This window comes from Panulirus ornatus, chromosome 1, assembly GCF_036320965.1.
Source record: "Panulirus ornatus isolate Po-2019 chromosome 1, ASM3632096v1, whole genome shotgun sequence".
Classification (NCBI taxonomy): domain Eukaryota; kingdom Metazoa; phylum Arthropoda; class Malacostraca; order Decapoda; family Palinuridae; genus Panulirus; species Panulirus ornatus.
The window spans coordinates 50,916,538-50,936,615 of NC_092224.1; the positions used below are offsets into that span (position 1 = coordinate 50,916,538).

The window sequence follows — 20,078 nt, forward strand, 5'->3', positions numbered from 1 at the left end:
CCTAGCATGATTACCCCCATGAAACTGAAGTGCATATTAGTAATATTGTAATTTCAAGATTTTTTACCATTTTCACAGGTGTGAAAATGAAGTACAACAGGCAGCAAGACTTGCAGTACAGGAAGCTTCTTTACATGTTGGTGCCAGGCAGATGAAGGTATCAGGATGCAGTGGTCCTGCAGAAAATGAAGCTTAAGTAATGCTCTTTATGATGTAAGTGAATCAAGAGGTTTAATGATGTAGAGCAAGCTTAGTTTTTACCCCTTGGCATGAGCTTCCTTTAAATTTACACCAAACTCTTTAAACTCTCAGCAGGTACATATACTTATCATTGGGCAACCACTGGTCCTATACACATACCACTCTTCAAACCTCGAACCCGTACACAAATAAGATGTAACTGTGAAGTTTAATGTTTGTGATCTGCTTGAAATAATCATGCAGGTGAAAGAAGCTATGAAGTGATCACTATATGGCAACAGTGTGACCAGCAAATGTTCCTAAGGTAGTAGGCAGTGGCTGGAGATGCCTTAACACATAATGCATTGGTTGCTGTTAGTGTTTAACACCAATAAATACGCTACCAACCCTAGCATTGTCTCCTTTCACATAAGGCATTGGAATGAATTCCCAAATGTCAATAATCAAAGCAGCTGGATTCCATGCACTTGATCTCTCTACCTGTTCACACTCAACAAGAAGTGTCAACCTCTCCTCACTCTTTCTTTCCATATGTCCAAACCATTTCAGTGCATCCTCTTAAGCACTCTCAGCCATACTCTTTATCACCACACCTCTCTCTTAACCATTCACCACTTACTCAAACCAACTCACAACACATTTTCCACAAAGAATTAACTCTTAGCACATTCACTTCCTCCACACATCCTCATCTATAAGCAATGCCTCGCATCCATACAGCATTGTTGAGATTACTATACCCTCAAACATACCTATTTTTGCCTTCCCAGATAACAATCTCTCTACACATTCTTCAGTGCCTCCAGAACATTTGTCCCCTCACCCACTCTATGACTCATTTTCACTTCCATGGTTCCATTTTCTGACATGTCCACTCCTAAGTATCTAAAACACTTCACTTTCTCCAAATTCTCTTCATTCAGTCTCACATCCCAACTAACATGCCCCTCTACCGTGCTAAAACCTTACAGCTTTGCTTTTATTCATATTTACTCTCAACTTCCTACTTGAACACACTCTTCCAAACTTGATTACCAACTTATGCAGTTTCTCATTCAAATCTACCTTCAGTGCTGTATCATCAACAAACAGCCACTGGATCACTTCCCAGGATCCTTCATCCCCTACATATTGCATATTCAGACTTCTCCCTTGCCACCTCATCCATAAGCAAGAGATACAGCCATGGTGACATCAAACACCCCTGTCACAGACCAGCTTTCCCTTGGAACCACTTATTCTCCTGTCTTCCTACTTGTACATGCACCTTAAACTCTCGATAAAAAGTTGTCACTGCTTCTAATAGCTTTCCTCCCACACCATACTTTTGAAGACCTTCCACTAGGCCTCTCTATCAACCCCATCTTGTGCTTTCTCCAGATCCAAAAATGCCACTCACAGATCCTTATGTTCCTCAAAGTACTCTCACATACATTCTTTGAAACAAACACCTGATCCACACATCCTCTGCCACTTCTGATATCACATTGTTCTTCCCAAGTCTGATGCTTTCTATATGCCTTCATCCTCTCATACACTACTCACCCATGCAACTTCCTAGATACAGTCAACAAACTTGTAGCTCTAAGTTTGAACACTCACCTTTGCACAGTGGCACTATACATGCATTCTACCAATTCTCAGGCACCTCACTCTGATCTGTACATACACTGAGAATCCTAACTCACTAAACAACACAGTACTCCCATTCTTAAGAAATTCAAGTGCAATAATGTCCACTCCATCCACTATACCACATTTCATCTTTTGCAAGGCTTTATCCACCTCTTTTCTTTAACAAACCACTCTATCACTGCATACCACCCAGACCCAAACACTTGCTTTTGCCACCCCGTCATCAAACAGTCAACAGTCCTTGAAAACATTCACTCCATCTCCTCACTTACTACCTTTTACCACTACCCCACTCTTTCACTTTTTTTTAAGTCGCAGGCAAAAGTACACATCAGGACCTTAATTGAAGAATAGAGAGGTTAATGAAAGGGAATATGAACATGGGAAAATAGTTACAAATTCTGGAGGAAAAGAAAAAGTATTGCGTTGTCTAGTTACTGGTGGGGGCACGCAAGAAGCCAGCTCTTGTCTGCAAAAACAAAAGTAATACTTATAGAAGAGGGAAAGTGAACCAACATTGTGGCCTACGTAAAACAGATCAAGTTTTAAAGTTAGTATGGGAGAATTTATGTCTGATTACTTTCAGTTCATCTCTGTCAAGTAAAGATGTACAGCTAGAACTAATCTGTATGAGAGCAGTACTTCATACAAGGATGGATCAATCTTTTGAAAATACAGAGAAACTTTTCAAAAGAAAAGAAATTTTAACATCTAAATAGGACTTCCAGTTTCTTAGAGGCAGACTTAGCTATTTCCATAATGTGGGGTTTCCAAGATAGATTGGATGTTACATTAACTAAGTATGTTCGAATCAAAAGGTGGAATGACAGAACTGTCGAAGGAGAGAAAAAAGTTGTTTGAAATTTTTGAGGAGAGATGGGCTCCCCATAGGCCTTCCCATAGTCCTGCATGTCATGTTCAGACCCCAGTCACTTAAGATCTTTTTCACTCCATCCATCCATCTCCAATTTGGTCTCCCCATTTTCTCTTGTTTCCTCATATCCTTACTCATTCCCTATATATATGAAAACCATCTCAGCACACCCTCTTCAACTCCTTCAACCACACTCTTTTTACTGCCACACTTCTTTTTTATCCTTTAATTACTTGCTCAATTAAACTACTTTGCACCATTTATGATTTCATTTCCAATACATCCACCCTCCTCTGCACAACTTAATCAGTGACCCATGCCTTGTATCCATATATTGTTGAGAGTACCGTACTTTCAATTACTCATTTTTGCCCTCCCAGATAATGATCTCTCTCTTCATACACTCTCCAGCACTCCCACCCTGTGTCTCACTTCCATGGTTCCATTTGTTGCCTTGTCCACTCCTAAGGTATCTAAAACACTTTTCCTCATCTAATTTTTTCCATTTAAACTAACACCCTGTTTAACTATAACATGCTCTCTTCCACATTTACTCTCGGCTTCTTCCTTTCCCACACTCTTCTGGTCTCAAGTATCAGCTTTTGCATTTTTTCACTCAATTCTGGCACAGTGCTGTATCATCCACAGAAAATTGACTCAATTCCCAGGCCTTCTCATCCTATCCAGACTGCATACTTGCCCCTCTCTCGAAGACTTGTGTTTACCTCCCTCAACACCCCATTCATAAACAGATTAAAGAACCAAGGCAACATCACACATCCTTGCCACAGACCAACCTTCACTTGGAACCATTCACTCTCCTCTCTTCCTACTCATACACAGGCCTGACACCTTGATAAAGACTGATTTCTGCTTCTAGCAATATTCCACCTACACCATCTATTCTTAAGACTTCAAGGCATCTCTCTGTCCTATCATATGCCTTCTCCAGATCCATAAATGCAACATATAGACCCATTTGTTAAAGTATTTCTCACACATATTCTTTAGAGCAAACACCTGATCTACACATTCTTTGCAACTTCTGAAACTACTTTGCTCCTCCCTAATCTGATGCTCTGTACATACCTTCACCCTCGCAATCACTAACCTCCCATACATCTTACCACAATATTATACCTCTGCTGTTTGAACACACCTTTCTTCCCCTTGCTTTTATACATGCATTCCGCCAATCCTAGGGTACCTCACCATGATCCATACATACATTGAAAATCCTAACTAACAGTCACCCCTTTCTTAATGAATTCAACAGCAAAACCATCCACTCCAGCCACCAAAACATAATTCATCTTACGTAAGGCTTTCACCACCTCCTCTCTCCTCCAAACCATTCTCCCCTCATATGCCAACTTATCATCAATCTCATTCAACAGCCCTTCAAAATACTCACTCCATCTCCTCTTCATTTCATCACTACCTGTTACCAATTGTGTGTTTCTCTTTTCAAACTAGATTTTCCCACTAACCAGTTCTTTTTTCAGGACACAGCTCCACAAGCTGTCCACAATTTCCTTTCATGATACTGAGTATCCCATTCCCCCAGTTATTCCCCTCATCTGCCACATCACTCACCTTCACACTCAAATTTTCCATCACAGAGCCCTGATCTCTTGCATCAAACCTGTTGACACACTCTCTCAGCCACTCCCAGAATGCTTGCCTCATGATCTTTCTTCTGATGACCAGATGCATAAGCACCGAGTAACCGAGTAATCTCTTACCATCTACTTTCATTTTTACCCACCTAGTCTAGAATTCACTTCCTTACACTCTTTCACACAATCCTACAACTCCTGCTTCAGGAGTAGTGCTACTCCTTCCTTAGCTTTTGTCCTCTCAGCAACCCTTCCTTAGCTTTTGTCCTGTCAGCAGCCCCTGACTTTACACCTAATACATTTCTAAACCACTTTTCCCTTTCACCCATGGTGCCATATATAGGTTACACTCTTTGAACAGACTACCTCTCTCTCCTCCCCTCTCGTTGTAGTTACATCCACCCACATTTAGACACCCTAGCCTGCACCTTCGAGGAGGACAAGTACTCCTTACTTGGCTCCTGTTCTGTCTAAGAAATCGAAATACAAGAAGGGGAGGGTTTCCAGCCCCCCACTTCCACCCCTTTAGTCACCTTTGACATGCTCTTATACAGAGCTAGAATTCTTTCTCCCCTACACCAAGGATCTTTATAGAAGTAGGAGGAAATCCTTTAGAGTATGTTTTAGCAATTGTTTTGATTTTTAAATTCTATATAAGTATGAGAAAACAAACGGTTTTTGTCAAAAGTATGATTTGGTAAAGTAATGTGATTTACTTACACTGGAGAGATAGGAAGACATTTTAAACTCATTTAATGTAAAACCCTGAACAAAATTTTTATATTATATGATTTATTTGGATAAAGTCTCGTGATCAAAAATTACATAAAAATTTTATGTATATTTCTGGTTGCTAAAAGGTAATATTCACAATATTGGGTGATAAAAGTGAGGAAAAGGGATTTTTTATCATTATCTGCAGTTTGATGATGTAGACAGTGAACACTCCTGTGAAACATGCAAGGAGAGAAGAACCAAAAGCCATAACATGAAAATAATGCAATAATCTTGAGTAGTGATTGAATTAAAGAAACCGAGTTACAAGACTGAATGTGGATAGCATATGGAAGATTAAACAATTGTATGATAGCAGAGACAAAGCAAAGAAATAGAGCCCCACTTGCATACAACTTCCTCCTGATATAGTATAAATAAGAAATTACAAATATTCAGTTTAAGAATGTCAAAAAAAATGCAACTAAGACTGTACTAAAATTTGCCCACTGTAGAGAGAGGAGTTAAGGGTAACCAAATTTCAAACTTTAAGTTTCTAAATCATCTGGACAGCAGTCACAGTAAGCATTTCTTCATAATAAGCTAGTCAAAAAGCACTTTGTAGAGAACATTAAGTGATGTTTTAATGTTAAGGAGGTGAATGTTTACAATACACAAATAGTTACAATAAACAAAGCAATAAAACTGTTAATGCAAGGAATATACAAATGTTTAAAAAGTCATATAATGGTAGAGACAGTTCAAGAGTCGAATTCCCATGAGTATATAAATACCTCCTTGTACTGTACAAAAGCAGGTGCATATTTTGAATCTGGTTAAGGGTAGTGGGGAAGACCAATAACATTCTTGCCAAGATAATCAAGAAAAGCTCAAAACAGGAGATGTACAAAAAAACATGATTCTCATGTCTAGAAAATGTTCTGGCATTTCCAAATACTATGGATGGAGCTTCTTATGGTTACGTCAGAAGCACTGTGTTGTAGAGAATTTAGCTTTGGGGTTTTTGGATGTTAAAACAAAGTACTGATATTGGTCAAATTCTCATTAAACTAAGTATAACTGCTGTAGTTTATTTTGAGACTGTCATAACCGGTTTTTATATTTTTTACTTTGCTTTATTTTGCTTTGTCGCTGTCTCCCATGTTAGCAAGGTAGCGCAAGGAAACAGACGAAAGAATGGCCCAACCCACCCACATACACATGTATATACATACATGGCCATACACGCAAATATACATACCTATACATCTCAAAGTTTTTTTTTTTTTTTTTTTTTTTTTTTTTTTTTTTTTTTCAGCTGTCTCCCGCGTTTGCGAGGTAGCGCAAGGAAACAGACGAAAGAAATGGCCCAACCCACCCCCATACACATGTATATACATACGTCCACACACGCAAATATACATACCTACACAGCTTTCCATGGTTTACCCCAGACGCTTCACATGCCCTGATTCAATCCACTGACAGCACGTCAACCCCGGTATACCACATCGCTCCAATTCACTCTATTCCTTGCCCTCCTTTCACCCTCCTGCATGTTCAGGCCCCGATCACACAAAATCTTTTTCACTCCATCTTTCCACCTCCAATTTGGTCTCCCTCTTCTCCTCGTTCCCTCCACCTCCGACACATATATCCTCTTGGTCAATCTTTCCTCACTCATTCTCTCCATGTGCCCAAACCATTTCAAAACACCCTCTTCTGCTCTCTCAACCACGCTCTTTTTATTTCCACACATCTCTCTTACCCTTACGTTACTTACTCGATCAAACCACCTCATACCACACATTGTCCTCAAACATCTCATTTCCAGCACATCCATCCTCCTGCGCACCACTCTATCCATAGCCCACGCCTCGCAACCATACAACATTGTTGGAACCACTATTCCTTCAAAGATACCCATTTTTGCTTTCCGAGATAATGTTCTCGACTTCCACACATTCTTCAAGGCTCCCAGAATTTTCGTCCCCTCCCCCATCCTATGATCCACTTCCGCTTCCATGGTTCCATCCGCTGCCAGATCCACTCCCAGATATCTAAAACACTTTACTTCCTCCAGTTTTTCTCCATTCAAACTCACCTCCCAATTGACTTGACCCTCAACCCTACTGTACCTAATAACCTTGCTCTTATTCACATTTACTCTTAACTTTCTTCTTTCACACACTTTATACATATATATACACACAGACATATACATATATACATGTGTACATAATTGATACTGTCTGCCCTTATTCATTCCCATCGCCACCCCACCACACATGAAATAACAAGCCCCTCCCCCCCTCATGTGTGCGAAATAGTGCTAGAAAAAGACAACAAAAGCCACATCCTTTCACACTCAGTCTCTAGCTGTCATGTAATAATGCACCGAAACCACAGCTCCCTTTCCACATCCAGGCCCCACAGAACTTTCCATGGTTTACCCCAGACGCTTCACATGCCCTGGTTCAGTCCATTGACAGCACATCGACTCTGGTATACCACATCGTTCCAATTCACTATTCCTTGCACTCCTTTCACCCTCCTGCATGCTCAGGCCCCAATCACTCAAAATCTTTTTCACTCCATCTTTCCACCTCCAATTTGGTGTCCCACTTCTCCTCGTTCCCTCCATCTCTGACACATATATCCTCTTGGTCAATCTTTCTCACTCATTCTCTCCATGTGACCAAACCATTTCAAAACATCCTGTTCTGCTCTCTCAACTACACTCTTTTTATTACCATGCATCTCTCTTACCCTATTATTACTTACTCGATCAAACCACCTCACACCACATATTGTCCTCAAACATCTCATTTCCAGCACATCCACCCTCCTCCGCACAACTCTATCTATAGCCCATGCCTCGCAACCATATAACATTGTTGGAACCACTATTCCTTCAAACATACCCATTTTTGCTTTCTGAGATAATGTTCTTGGCTTCCACACATTCTTCAGTGCTCCCAGAACTTTCGCCCCCTCCCCCACCCTATGATTCACATCCGCTTCCATGGCTCCATCCACTGCCAAATCCACTCCCAGATATCTAAAACTCTTCACTTCCTCCAGTTTTTCTCCATTCAAACTTACCTCCCAATTAACTTGTCGCTCAACCCTACCGTACCTAATAACCTTGCTCTTATTCACATTTACTCTCAGCTTTCTTCTTTCACACACTTTACCAAACTCAGTCACCAGCTCTGCAGTTTCTCACACAAATCAGCCACCAGCGCTGTATCATCACCAAACAACAACTGACTCACTTCCCATGCTCTCTCATCCACAACAGACTGCATACTCGCCCCTCTTTCCAAAACTCTTGCATTCACCTCCCTAACAACCCCATCCATAAACAAATTAAACAACCATGGAGACATCACACACTCTTTCCGCAAACCTACATTCACTGAGAACCAGTCACTTTCCTCTCTTCCTACATGAACACATGCCTTACGTCCTTGAGAAAAACCTTTCACTGCTTCTAACATCTTGCCTCCCACACCATATATTCTTAATATCTTCCACAGAGCATCTCTATCAACTCTATCATATGCCTTCTCCACATCCATAGATGCTACAGACAAATCCATTTGCTTTTCTAAGTATTTCTCACATACATTCTTCAAAGCAAACACCTGATCTACACATCCTCTACCACTTTGGAAACCACACTGCTCTTCCCCAATCTGATGATCTGTACATGCCTTCACCCTCTCAATCAATACCCTCCCATATAATTTCCCAGGAATACTCAACAAACTTATACCTCTGTAATTTGAGCACTCACCTTTATCCCCTTTGCCTTTGTACAATGGAACTATGCAGGCATTCCGCCAATCCTCAAGCACCTCACCATGAGTCATACATACATTAAATAACCTTACCAACCAGTCAACAATACAGTCACTCCCTTTTTTAATAAATTCCACTGCAATACCATCCAAACCTGCTGCCTTGCCGGCTTTCATCTTCCGCAAAGCTTTAACTACCCCTTCTTTGTTTACCAAATCATTCTCCCTAACCCTCTCACTTTGCACACCACCTTGACCAAAACAATGTATATCTGCCACTCTATCATCAAACACATTCAACAAACCTTCAAAATCCTCACTCCATCTCCTTCTTACATCACCGCTACTTGTTATCACCTCCCCATTAGCCCCTTTCACTGAAGTTCCCATTTGTTCCCTTGTCTTATGCACTTTATTTACCTCCTTCCAAAACATCTTTTTATTCTCCCCAAAATTTAATGATATCCTCTAACCCCAACTCTCATTTCCCCTCTTTTTCACATCTTGCACCTTTCTCTTGACCTCCTGCCTGTTTCTTTTATACATCTCCCAGTCATTTGCATTATTTCCCTGCAAAAATCGTCCAAATGCCTCTCTCTTCTCTTTCACTGATAATCTTACTTCTTCATCCCACCACTCACTACCCTTTCTAATCTGCCCACCTCCCACGCTTCTCATGCCACAAGCATCTTTTGCTCAAGCCATCAGTGCTTCCCTAAATACCTCCCATTCCTCCTCCACTCCCCTTACATCCTTTGTTCCCACCTTTTTCCATTCTGTACTCAGTTCCTCCTGGTACTTCCTCATACAAGTCTCCTTCCCAAGCTCTCTTACTCTTACCACTCTTTTCACCCCAACATTCTCTCTTCTCTCTACAAATCTTCACCGCCTCCACAAGATAATGATCAGACATCCCTCCAGTTGCATCTCTCAGCACATTAACATCCAAAAGTCTCTCTTTCACGTGCCTATCAATTAACACAATCCAGTAATGCTCTCTGGCCATCTCTCCTACTTATATGCCAATCAACGTCCTTTTCAGCACATAAATCTACAAGCTCTTCACCATTTCTATTTACAACACTGAACACCCCATGTACACCAATTATTCCCTCAACTGCCACATTACTCACCTTTGAATTCAAATCACCCATCGCTATAACCCGGTCTCATGCACCAAAACTACTAACACACTCACTCGGCTGCTCCCAAAACACTTGCCTCTCATTATCTTTCTTCTCATGCCCAGGTGCATATGCACCAATAATCACCGATCTCTCTCAATCCTCTTTCAGTTTCACCCATATCAATCTAGAGTTTACTTTCTTACACTCGATTACATATTCCCACCACTCCTGTTTCTGGAGTATTGCTACTCCTTTGTTTATTTATTATACTTAACTGTTGTTTCCCACATCAGTGAGGTAGGGCCAGGAAACAGACAAAGAATAGCCCATCCATTCATATATATACATATGAATGCCCATACACACACACATATACATATCAACACATACAATGACATACATACATATACATGTACATATTTATACTTGCTTGCCTTCATCCATTCCTGGCACTATCCCGCCCACAGGAAACAGCATCACTACCCCCTGCTTCAACATTCGTTCACACTCGATCTCTAAATGTCACGTGTAATGCACCGAAACCACAGTGCCCTATCCACATCCAGGCACCACAGAACTTTACATGGTTTACCGCAGACGTTTCACACGCCCTGGTTCAGTCCAATTCACTCTATTCCTTGCACACCTCTCACCATGTTCAGGCCACAATTGCTCAAAATCTTTTTCACTCCATGCTTCCACCTCCACTTTGGTTTCCTGCTCCTCCTTATTCCCTCCACCTCTGACACATATATCCTCTTTGTCAGTCTTTCCTCACTCACTCCCTCCCTCTGTCCAAACCATTTCAATACACCCTCTTCTGCTCTCTCAACCACACTCTATATATTTCCATACATCTCTCTTACCCTTTCATGACTCACTCGATCAAACCACCTCACACCACATATTGTTCTCAAACATTTCATTTCCAACACATCCACCCTCCTTGCAACTATATAACATTGCTAGAACTACTATTCCTTCAAACATACCCATTTTTGCTCTCTGAGATAACGTTCTCTCCTTCCACACATTCTTCATTGCTCCCAGAACCTTTGTCCCCTCCCCCACCATGTGACCCACTTCCACTTTCATGGTTCCATTCGCTGCTGAGTCCACTCCCAGATAGAGGCACACCACTGATTTTCCGGCACTCTTAATTCCAAAGCCTTGCCAGATTAACCATTTTGCCAGACCAACCATGGTCACGTAATAATAATTCCTCAATACACCTCTAACCCTCTAATTATACATCTCCCTTATGTCTAAAGTATACCATGGACTGCTAGAAATTTAAGTTAAACAAATATTAAAAGTAAATTACATAAATGAAATACAGGTACCTAACAAGTCCACTCCGACACTGTCGAAACCATTCCCTCATCACTCGATCTTACTCAGTACTCTTACCATCTTTCATAGTTTTTCTAATAATCATTTGCTTTTTGAAATTGCTGTTTGCATAGAATTTCAATATTTTCTCCCTTTGCTTCTTTATCTCATAAACAGTTGATGAACCAATACTGTAGATGTCACACAGCTTATGCACCGAAACACCATAGTCCTTTTTTCAACAGTTCTACTTTTTCTTGGATTGATATGGAATGGTGTTTACATTTGACACCACGATTGACTTTCATATGTCTTAGAAGCCATAGCTAGGGTTAAATATTAGCAAAATAAGCTAAGAATCTCACACAATTGTGGTATCAATAAAAACAAGTGCAATGTACATAAGCATGCTGTACACACACACAACGCCATCTATGGCCACCCAGTAAACTAGTCTGGTGGCCGCGATAATTTCAAGTTCCCTCTCATAAATTTGTCCAGACTAAAGGAGGTGCCAAACCATCAGTTGCCGGAAATTTGGTGGTGTACTTGTATTTAAAACTCTTCACTTCCTCCAATTTTTCTCCATTCAAATTACATCCCAATTAACTTGTCCCTCAATCCTACTGAACCTAACAACCTTGCTGTTATTCACATTTACTCTCAACTTTCTCGTTTCACACCCTTTCCCAAATTCAGTCACCAACTTAATGCAGTTTCTAACTCGAATCAGTGACATTAAACTGCTGATAATTATGAGTTTTTTCAGTGTAATACATTATGTTTTTTGCAGAAATTTTTTGCTGATTTACTGTAGCATATGTATACATCTCTTGTACTTTGTTGATTTTAGTATTGAAATTGTATACAAGAATACAAGTTCATAAATACCATGTTGAAATCAATATTAAAAGTAGGTTTGTAAAGTTCATATAGGTTGGTATAATTTTGTAGTTTCATTATTAAAGGAAAAGTCATGTTAATGAAGCTAAACATTAAGTAGTTACCATGTGACTGGATATCTGATGATGATCAAGTGTCATATATATAGTTCATTGTAGATGTTTTTGATAGTGAAGATATTTATATGGTATTATACTTGGTGAAAATAAAGAATTTAAACCAAACCAAATGGAATTACTATTTCTTCTACAAGTAACAGATAAGTATTAGTCATTGTTGTGGAAAAATTTTCTACTGGTTGGAAATTTATTGAATTCATTGAGCATCTGGTAAGAAAATCTTCAAAGGTAATGCAACATATATTTGTTTAAGAAACTACTCAAATAGTGTGAAAATTAACCAGTATTATGTATATAATACAAAGAATACAAAGGAATTCATACAGTAACAGACTGCTGCGTCACTTTGAGGCTGTTTGTGATGATGAAAGATATTAGAAACACAGGTTAGTTTGGTAAAGTCAAAATTAATGCAGATAAAGAGAATTATCCCTGGGGAAAGGGGAGAAAGAATACTTCCCACGCATTCCTCATGTGTCGTTGAAGGAGACCAAAGGGGACGGGAGCGGGAGGGCTGGAAACCCTCCCCGCCTTGTATTTTAACTTTCTAAAAGGGAAAACAGAAGGAGTCAGGTGGGGAGTGCCCATCCTCCTCGAAGGCTCAGATTGGGGTGTCTAAATGTGTGTGGATGTAACCAAGATGAGAAAAAAGGAGAGATAGGTAGTATGTTTGAGGAAAGAAACCAGGATGTTTTGGCTCTAAGTGAAACGAAGCTCAAGGGTAAAGGGGAAGAATGGTTTGGGAATGTCTTGGGAGTAAAGTCAAGAGTGAGTGAGACAACAAGAGCAAGGGAAGCAGTAGCACTACTACTGAAACAGGAGTGGTGGGAGTATGTGATAGAGTGTAAGAAAGTAAACTCTAGATTGATATGGGTAAAACTGAAAGTGGATGGAGAGAGATGGGTGATTATTGGTGCATATGCACCTGGGCATGAGAAGAAAGATCATGAGAGGCAAGTGTTTTGGGAGCAGCTGAGTGAGTGTGTTAGTAGTTTTGATGCACGAGACCAGGTTATAGTGATGGATGATTTGAATGAAAAGGTGAGTAATATGGCAGTTGAGGGAATAATTGGTGTTCAGTGCTGTAAGTGGAGATGGTGAAGAACTTGTAGATTTATGTGCTGAAAAAGGACTGGTGATTGGGAATACCTGGTTTAAAAAGAGAGATATACATAAGTATCTCGGAAAGCAAAAATGGGTACGTTTGAAGGAATAGTGGTTCCAACAATGTTATATGGTTGCGAGGCGTGGGCTATGGATAGAGTTGTGCGGAGGAGGGTGAATGTGCTGGAAATGAGATGTTTGAGGACAATATGTGGTGTGAGATGGTTTGATCTCGTAAGTACTAACAGGGTAAGAGAGATGTGTGGTAATAAAAAGACTGTGGTTGAGAGAGCAGAAGAGGGTGTTTTGAAATGGTTTGGTCACACAGAGAGAATGAGTGAGGAGAGATTGACTAAGAGGATGTATGTGTCAAGAGGTGAATGGAACGAGGAGAAGTGGGACACCAAATTGGAGGTGGAAGGGTGGAGTGAAAAAGATTATGAATGATCGGGGCCTGAACATGCAGGAGGGTGAAAGGCGTGCAAGGAATAGAATGAATTGGAACGATGTGGTATACCGGGGTCGACGTGCTGTTAATGGATTAAACCAGGGCATGTGAAGCGTCTGGGGTAAACCATGGAAAGTTCTGTGGGGCCTGGATGTGGAAAGGGAGCTGTGGTTTCGGTGCATTATTACATGACAGCTAGAGACTGAGTGTGAATGAATGTGGCATTTGTTGTCTTTTCCTAGCGCTACCTCGCGCACATTTGGGGGGAGGGGGTTGTTATTTCATGTGTGGCGGGGTGGCGATGGGAATGAATAAGGGCAGACAGTATGAATTATGTACATGTGTATATATGTATATGTCTGTGTGTGTATATATATGTATACGTTGAGATGTATAGGTATGTATATTTGCATGTGTGTACATGTATGTATATACATGTGTATGTGGGTGGGTTGGGCCATTTCTTTCGTCTAATTCCTTGCACTACCTCGCTAACACGGGGACAGCGACAAAGCAAAATAAATGAATAAATACATAAGTATATGTATGTAAGTAGGAAAGATGGCCAGAGAGCATTATTGGATCATGTGTTAATTGATAGGTGTGCGAAAGAGAGACTTTTGAATATTAATGTGCTGAGAGGTTCAACTGGAGGGATGTCTGATCATTATCTTGTGAAGGTGAAGATTTGTAGAGGTTTTCAGAAAAGAAGAGAATGTTGGGGTGAAAAGAGTGGTGAGAGTAAGTGAGCTTGGGAAGGAGACTTGTGTGAGGAAGTATCAGGAGAAACTGAGTACAGAATGGAAAAAGATGAGAACAAACGACGTAAGGGGAATGGGGGAGGAATGGGATGTATTTAGGGAATTAGTGATGGCTTGCTTAAAAGATGCTTGTGGCATGAGAAGCGTGGGAGGTGGGCAGATTAGAAAGGGTAGTGAGTGGTGGGATGAAGAAGTAAGATTATTAGTGAAAGAGAAGAGAGAGGCATTTGGACGATTTTTGCAGGGAAATAATGCAAATGACTGGGAGATGTATAAAAGAAATAGGCAGGAGGTCAAGAGGAAGGTGCAAGAGGTGGAAAAGAGGGCAAATGAGAGTTGGGGTGAGAGAGTATCATCAAATTTTAGGGAGAATAAAAAGATGTTTTGGAAGGAGGTACATAAAGTGCGTAAAACAAGGAAACAAAGGTAAACTTCAGTGAACGGGGCTAATGGGGAGTTGATAACAAGTACTGGTGATGTGAGGACATGGAGTGAATATTTTGAAGGTTTGTTGAATGTGTTTGATGATAGAGTGGCAGATATAGGGTGTTTTGGTAGAGGTGGTGTGCAAAGTGAGAGGGTTAGGGAAAATGTTTTGGTAAACAGAGAACAAGCAGTAAAAGCTTTGTGGAAGATGAAAGCCGGCAAGGCAGCAGGTTTGGATGGTATTGCAGTGGAATTTATTAAAAAAGGGGTGAGTGTATTGTTGATTGGTTGGTAAGGTTATTTAATGTATGTATGACTCATAGTGAGGTGTCTGAGGATTGGTGGAATGCTTGCATAGTGCCATTGTACAAAGGCAAAGGGGATAAAAGTGGGTGCTCAAATTACAGAGGTATAAGTCTGTTGAGTATTCCTGGGAAATTATATGGGAGGGTATTGATTGAGAGGGGTGAAGGCATGTACGGAGCATCAGATTGGGGAAGAGCAGTGTGGTTTCAGAAGTGGTAGAGGATGTGTTGATCAGGTGTTTGCTTTGAAGAATGTATGTGAGAAATACTTAGAAAAGCAAATGGATTTGTATCTAGTATTTATGGATCTGGAGAAGGCATATGATAGAGTTGATAGAGATGCTCTGTGGAAGGTATTAAGAATATATGGTGTGGGAGGCAAGTTGTTAGAAGCAGTGAAAAGTTTTTATCGAGGATGTAAGGCATGTGTACGTGTAGGAAGAGAGGAAAGTGATTGGTTCTCAGTGAATGTAGGTTTGCGGCAGGGGTGTGTGATGTCTCCATGGTTGTTTAATTTGTTTATGGATGGGGTTGTTAGGGAGGTGAATGCAAGAGTTTTGGAAAGAGGGGCAAGTATGCAGTCTGTTGTGGATGAGAGAGCTTGGGAAGTGAGTCAGTTGCTGTTCGCTGATGATACAGCGCTGGTGGCTGATTCATGTGAGAAACTGCAAAAGCTGGTGACTGAGTTTGGTAAAGTGTGTGAAAGAAGAAAGTTAAGAGTAAATGTGAATAAGAGCAAGGTTATTAGGTACAGTAGGGTTGAGGACAAGTCATTTGGGAGGTAAGTTTGAATGGAGAAAAACTGGAGGAAGTCAAGTGTTTCAGATATCTGGGAGTGGATTTGGTAGTGGATGGAACCATGGAAGCGGAAGTGAATCATAGAGTGGGGGAGGGGGCGAAAACTCTGGGAGCATTGAAGAATGTGTGGAAGTCGAGAACAGTATCTCAGAAAGCAAAAATGGGTATGTTTGAAGGAATAGTGGTTCCAACAATGTTATATGGTTGCGAGGCGTGGGCTATGGATAAAGTTGTGCGCAGGAGGGTGGATGTGCTGGAAATGAGATGTTTGAGGACAATGTGTGGTGTGAGTGTGGTTGAGAGAGCAGAAGAGGGTGTTTTGAAATGGTTTGGTCACATGGAGAGAATGAGAATTGGCCAAGAGGATATATGTGTCAGAGGTGGAGGGAATGAGAAGTGGGAGACCAAATTGGAGGTGGAAAGATGGAGTGAAAAAGATTTTGAGTGATCGGGGCCTGAACATGCAGGAGGGTGAAAGGTGTGCAAGGAATAGAGTGAATTGGAATGATGTGGTATACTGGGGTCCACGTGCTGTCAATGGATTGAACCAGGGAATGTGAAGCGTCTGGGGTAAACCATGGAAAGGCCTGTGGGGCCTGGATGTGGAAAGGGAGCTGTGGTTTCGGTGCATTATACATGACAGCTAGAGACTGAGTGTGAACGAATGTAGCCTTTGTCTTTTCCTAGCGCTACCTCGTGCACATTATTATTTCACGTGTGGCGAGGTGGCGATGGGAATGAATAAGGGCAGACAGTATGAATTATGTACATGTGTATATATGTATATGTCTGTGTGTGTATATATGTTTATATGTTGAGATGTATAGGTATATAGTTTGCGTGTGTGGACGTGTATGTATATACTTGTGTATGTGGGTGGGTTGGGCCATTCTTTTGTCTATTTCCTTGCGCTATCTCGCTAATGCGGGAGACAGCGACAAAGCAAATATAAAGAGAATAACTCACATTTTGTCACTGTGACTAAACAGGCACTAATAATGTAAGTCAGGGAATTGAAGCAAAGTATTTATCAAATCTATTCTTAACTTACGTGTAATACTGCTTTCAACCACTCTAACTGGCAAAATGTTTCATATGTTAACAATCCTGTTGAAGAAAATATACTTTGCGTCAAGGTAAAACATTTGCCCATGACTTTGTATCCATTCTTACCAGTAAAATCAGAGAAAACAAGTCTTAAGTAACTTGATTGATCAAAATTATCTGTATTAGATCACAACTTAATCTTTTCTCTTCTATGCTAAATAGATTCATTTAATCAGCTATAGTAGGATTTGTTTCTCAGTCTGTTGTAGTCATCAATATACTATACTCAGGGTTGAAATACAATATTTTTAGACAAAACAGACCTACTGGGACAGGTACTTATGGAAGGGGATGGGTCCACTCCACAAAGGCTGCATTTTTTGGCCAAAATGCACATGTAGACTCACTTAAGAGCCTACCAAATGAACAGCTCGCATTTCATTCAGTTTAAGTCCATCATTCATAAGTACACCAAACTGCATATATAAATGCTGCCACAAGTTTATGAACTTGATTCCTTTCTAAAAACATAGGTTTACTAATGTGTTATTTCGACTGAGGACCTTACTAAAGAAGACATTTCTGGTGCTGATTCTGGGAAGAACTGAAATCTTAATATCTTTAGCTTTATCTTGAAAATATCAGATTTTTTTTTTTTTTTTTTTTTTTTTTTTTTTTTATACTTTGTCGCTGTCTCCCGCGTTTGCGAGGTAGCGCAAGGAAACAGACGAAAGAAACAGACGAAAGAAATGGCCCAACCCCCCCCCATACACATGTACATACACACGTCCACACACACAAATATACATACCTACACAGCTTTCCATGGTTTACCCCGGACGCTTCACATGCCTTGATTCAATCCACTGACAGCACGTCAACCCCTGTATACCACATCGCTCCAATTCACTCTATTCCTTGCCCTCCTTTCACCCTCCTGCATGTTCAGGCCCCGATCACACAAAATCTTTTTCACTCCATCTTTCCACCTCCAATTTGGTCTCCCTCTTCTCCTCGTTCCCTCCACCTCCGACACATATATCCTCTTGGTCAATCTTTCCTCACTCATTCTCTCCATGTGCCCAAACCATTTTAAAACACCCTCTTCTGCTCTCTCAACCACGCTCTTTTTATTTCCACACATCTCTCTTACCCTTACGTTACTTACTCGATCAAACCACCTCACACCACACATTGTCCTCAAACATCTCATTTCCAGCACATCCATCCTCCTGCGCACAACTCTATCCATAGCCCACGCCTCGCAACCATACAACATTGTTGGAACTACTATTCCTTCAAACATACCCATTTTTGCTTTCCGGGATAATGTTCTCGACTTCCACACATTTTTCAAGGCTCCCAAAATTTTCGCCCCCTCCCCCACCCTATGATCCACTTCCGCTTCCATGGTTCCATCCGCTGACAGATCCACTCCCAGATATCTAAAACACTTCACTTCCTCCAGTTTTTCTCCATTCAAACTCACCTCCCAATTGACTTGACCCTCACCCCTACTGTACCTAATAACCTTGCTCTTATTACATTTACTCTCAACTTTCTTCTTCCACACACTTTACCAAACTCAGTCACCAGCTTCTGCAGTTTCTCACATGAATCAGCCACCAGCGCTGTATCATCAGCGAACAACAACTGACTCACTTCCAAGCTCTCTCATCCCCAACAGACTTCATACTTGCCCCTCTTTCCAGGACCTCATGCATTTACCTCCCTTACAACCCCATCCATAAACAAATTAAACAACCATGGAGACATCACACACCCCCTGCCGCAAACCTACATTCACTGAGAACCAATCACTTTCCTCTCTTCCTACACGTACACATGCCTTACATCCTCGATAAAAACTTTTCACTGCTTCTAACAACTTGCCTCCCACACCATATTTTCTTAATCCCTTTCCCACGGCATCTCTATCAACTTATATACCCTTTCCCCAGATCCATAAATGCTACATACAAATCCATTGTTTTTTTCTAAAAATTTTTCCATACTTTCTTAAAAGCAAACACCTGACCCACACTCCTCTCCACTTCTAAAACCCCAAATGCTCCCCCCTCTTGCTCTGTCATGCCTTCACCTCTCAATCAATACCCCCCCATAAAATTTCCGGGAAATACTCAACAAACTTATACTCTGTAATTTGAGCACTCATCTTATCCCCTTTCCCTTTGTCAATGGCACTATGCACGCATTCCCCCAATCCTCGGCACCTCACCATGAGTCATACATCTTTTAAATAACCTTACCAACCAGTCAACAATCAGTCCCCCCCTTTTTAAAAAATTTCCCACTGAAATACCATCCAAACCCCCCCTTCGGCTTTCATCTTCCGCAAAGCTTTACTCCCTCTTCTCTTTTTCAAATCATTTTCCCTAACCCTTTCTTTTTCACCCCCCTGCCCAAAAACCCCCCCTATATCTGCCACTTTCTAAAAACACATCAACAAACCTTAAAAAATATCACCCCCTTTCCCCTTTTCCCCAAAATCACCCTACTTGTTATCACCTCCCCTTTTCCCCTTCACTAAAATTTCCCATTTGTCCCTTGTTTTAGCACTTTATTTACCCCCTTCCAGAACATTTTTTTATTCCCCCCAAAATTTTATATCTCTAACCCCAACTCTCTTTTCCTTTTTTTCCCCTCTTGCCCCTTTTCTTGACCTCTGTCTCTTTCTTTTATATTCTCCATCAATTGCATTTTTTCCCTGCAAAAATCGTCCAAATGCCTCTTCTTCTTTTCACTAATATCTTACTTCTTCACCCCCCCTCACTCCCCTTTTAACCCCACCTCCCACCTTCTCTGCCAAAGATCTTTTGCGCCCCTCACTGATTCCCT

General features: G+C 40.9%; 1 protein-coding gene and 1 long non-coding RNA gene across 2 annotated transcripts in view; one reads left to right on the forward strand and one right to left on the reverse strand.

Moving 5' to 3' along the window:
• The window catches only part of LOC139748899 (uncharacterized), a 191,019-nt gene extending 187,190 nt beyond the window's left edge, over positions 1–3,829 (forward strand). Inside the window, exon 9 of the mRNA XM_071662266.1 lies at positions 79–3,829. Within this exon, the coding sequence (XP_071518367.1) occupies positions 79–196 (118 nt within the window). The 3' untranslated portion in view covers positions 197–3,829. The remainder of the gene's footprint in view (positions 1–78) is intronic.
• LOC139748910 (uncharacterized) overlaps positions 1–20,078 on the reverse strand; it is a 38,084-nt gene that overhangs the window by 5,160 nt on the left and 12,846 nt on the right. Inside the window, exon 2 of the long non-coding RNA XR_011712842.1 lies at positions 68–176. This is a non-coding gene — a long non-coding RNA (uncharacterized lncRNA). The remainder of the gene's footprint in view (positions 1–67; positions 177–20,078) is intronic.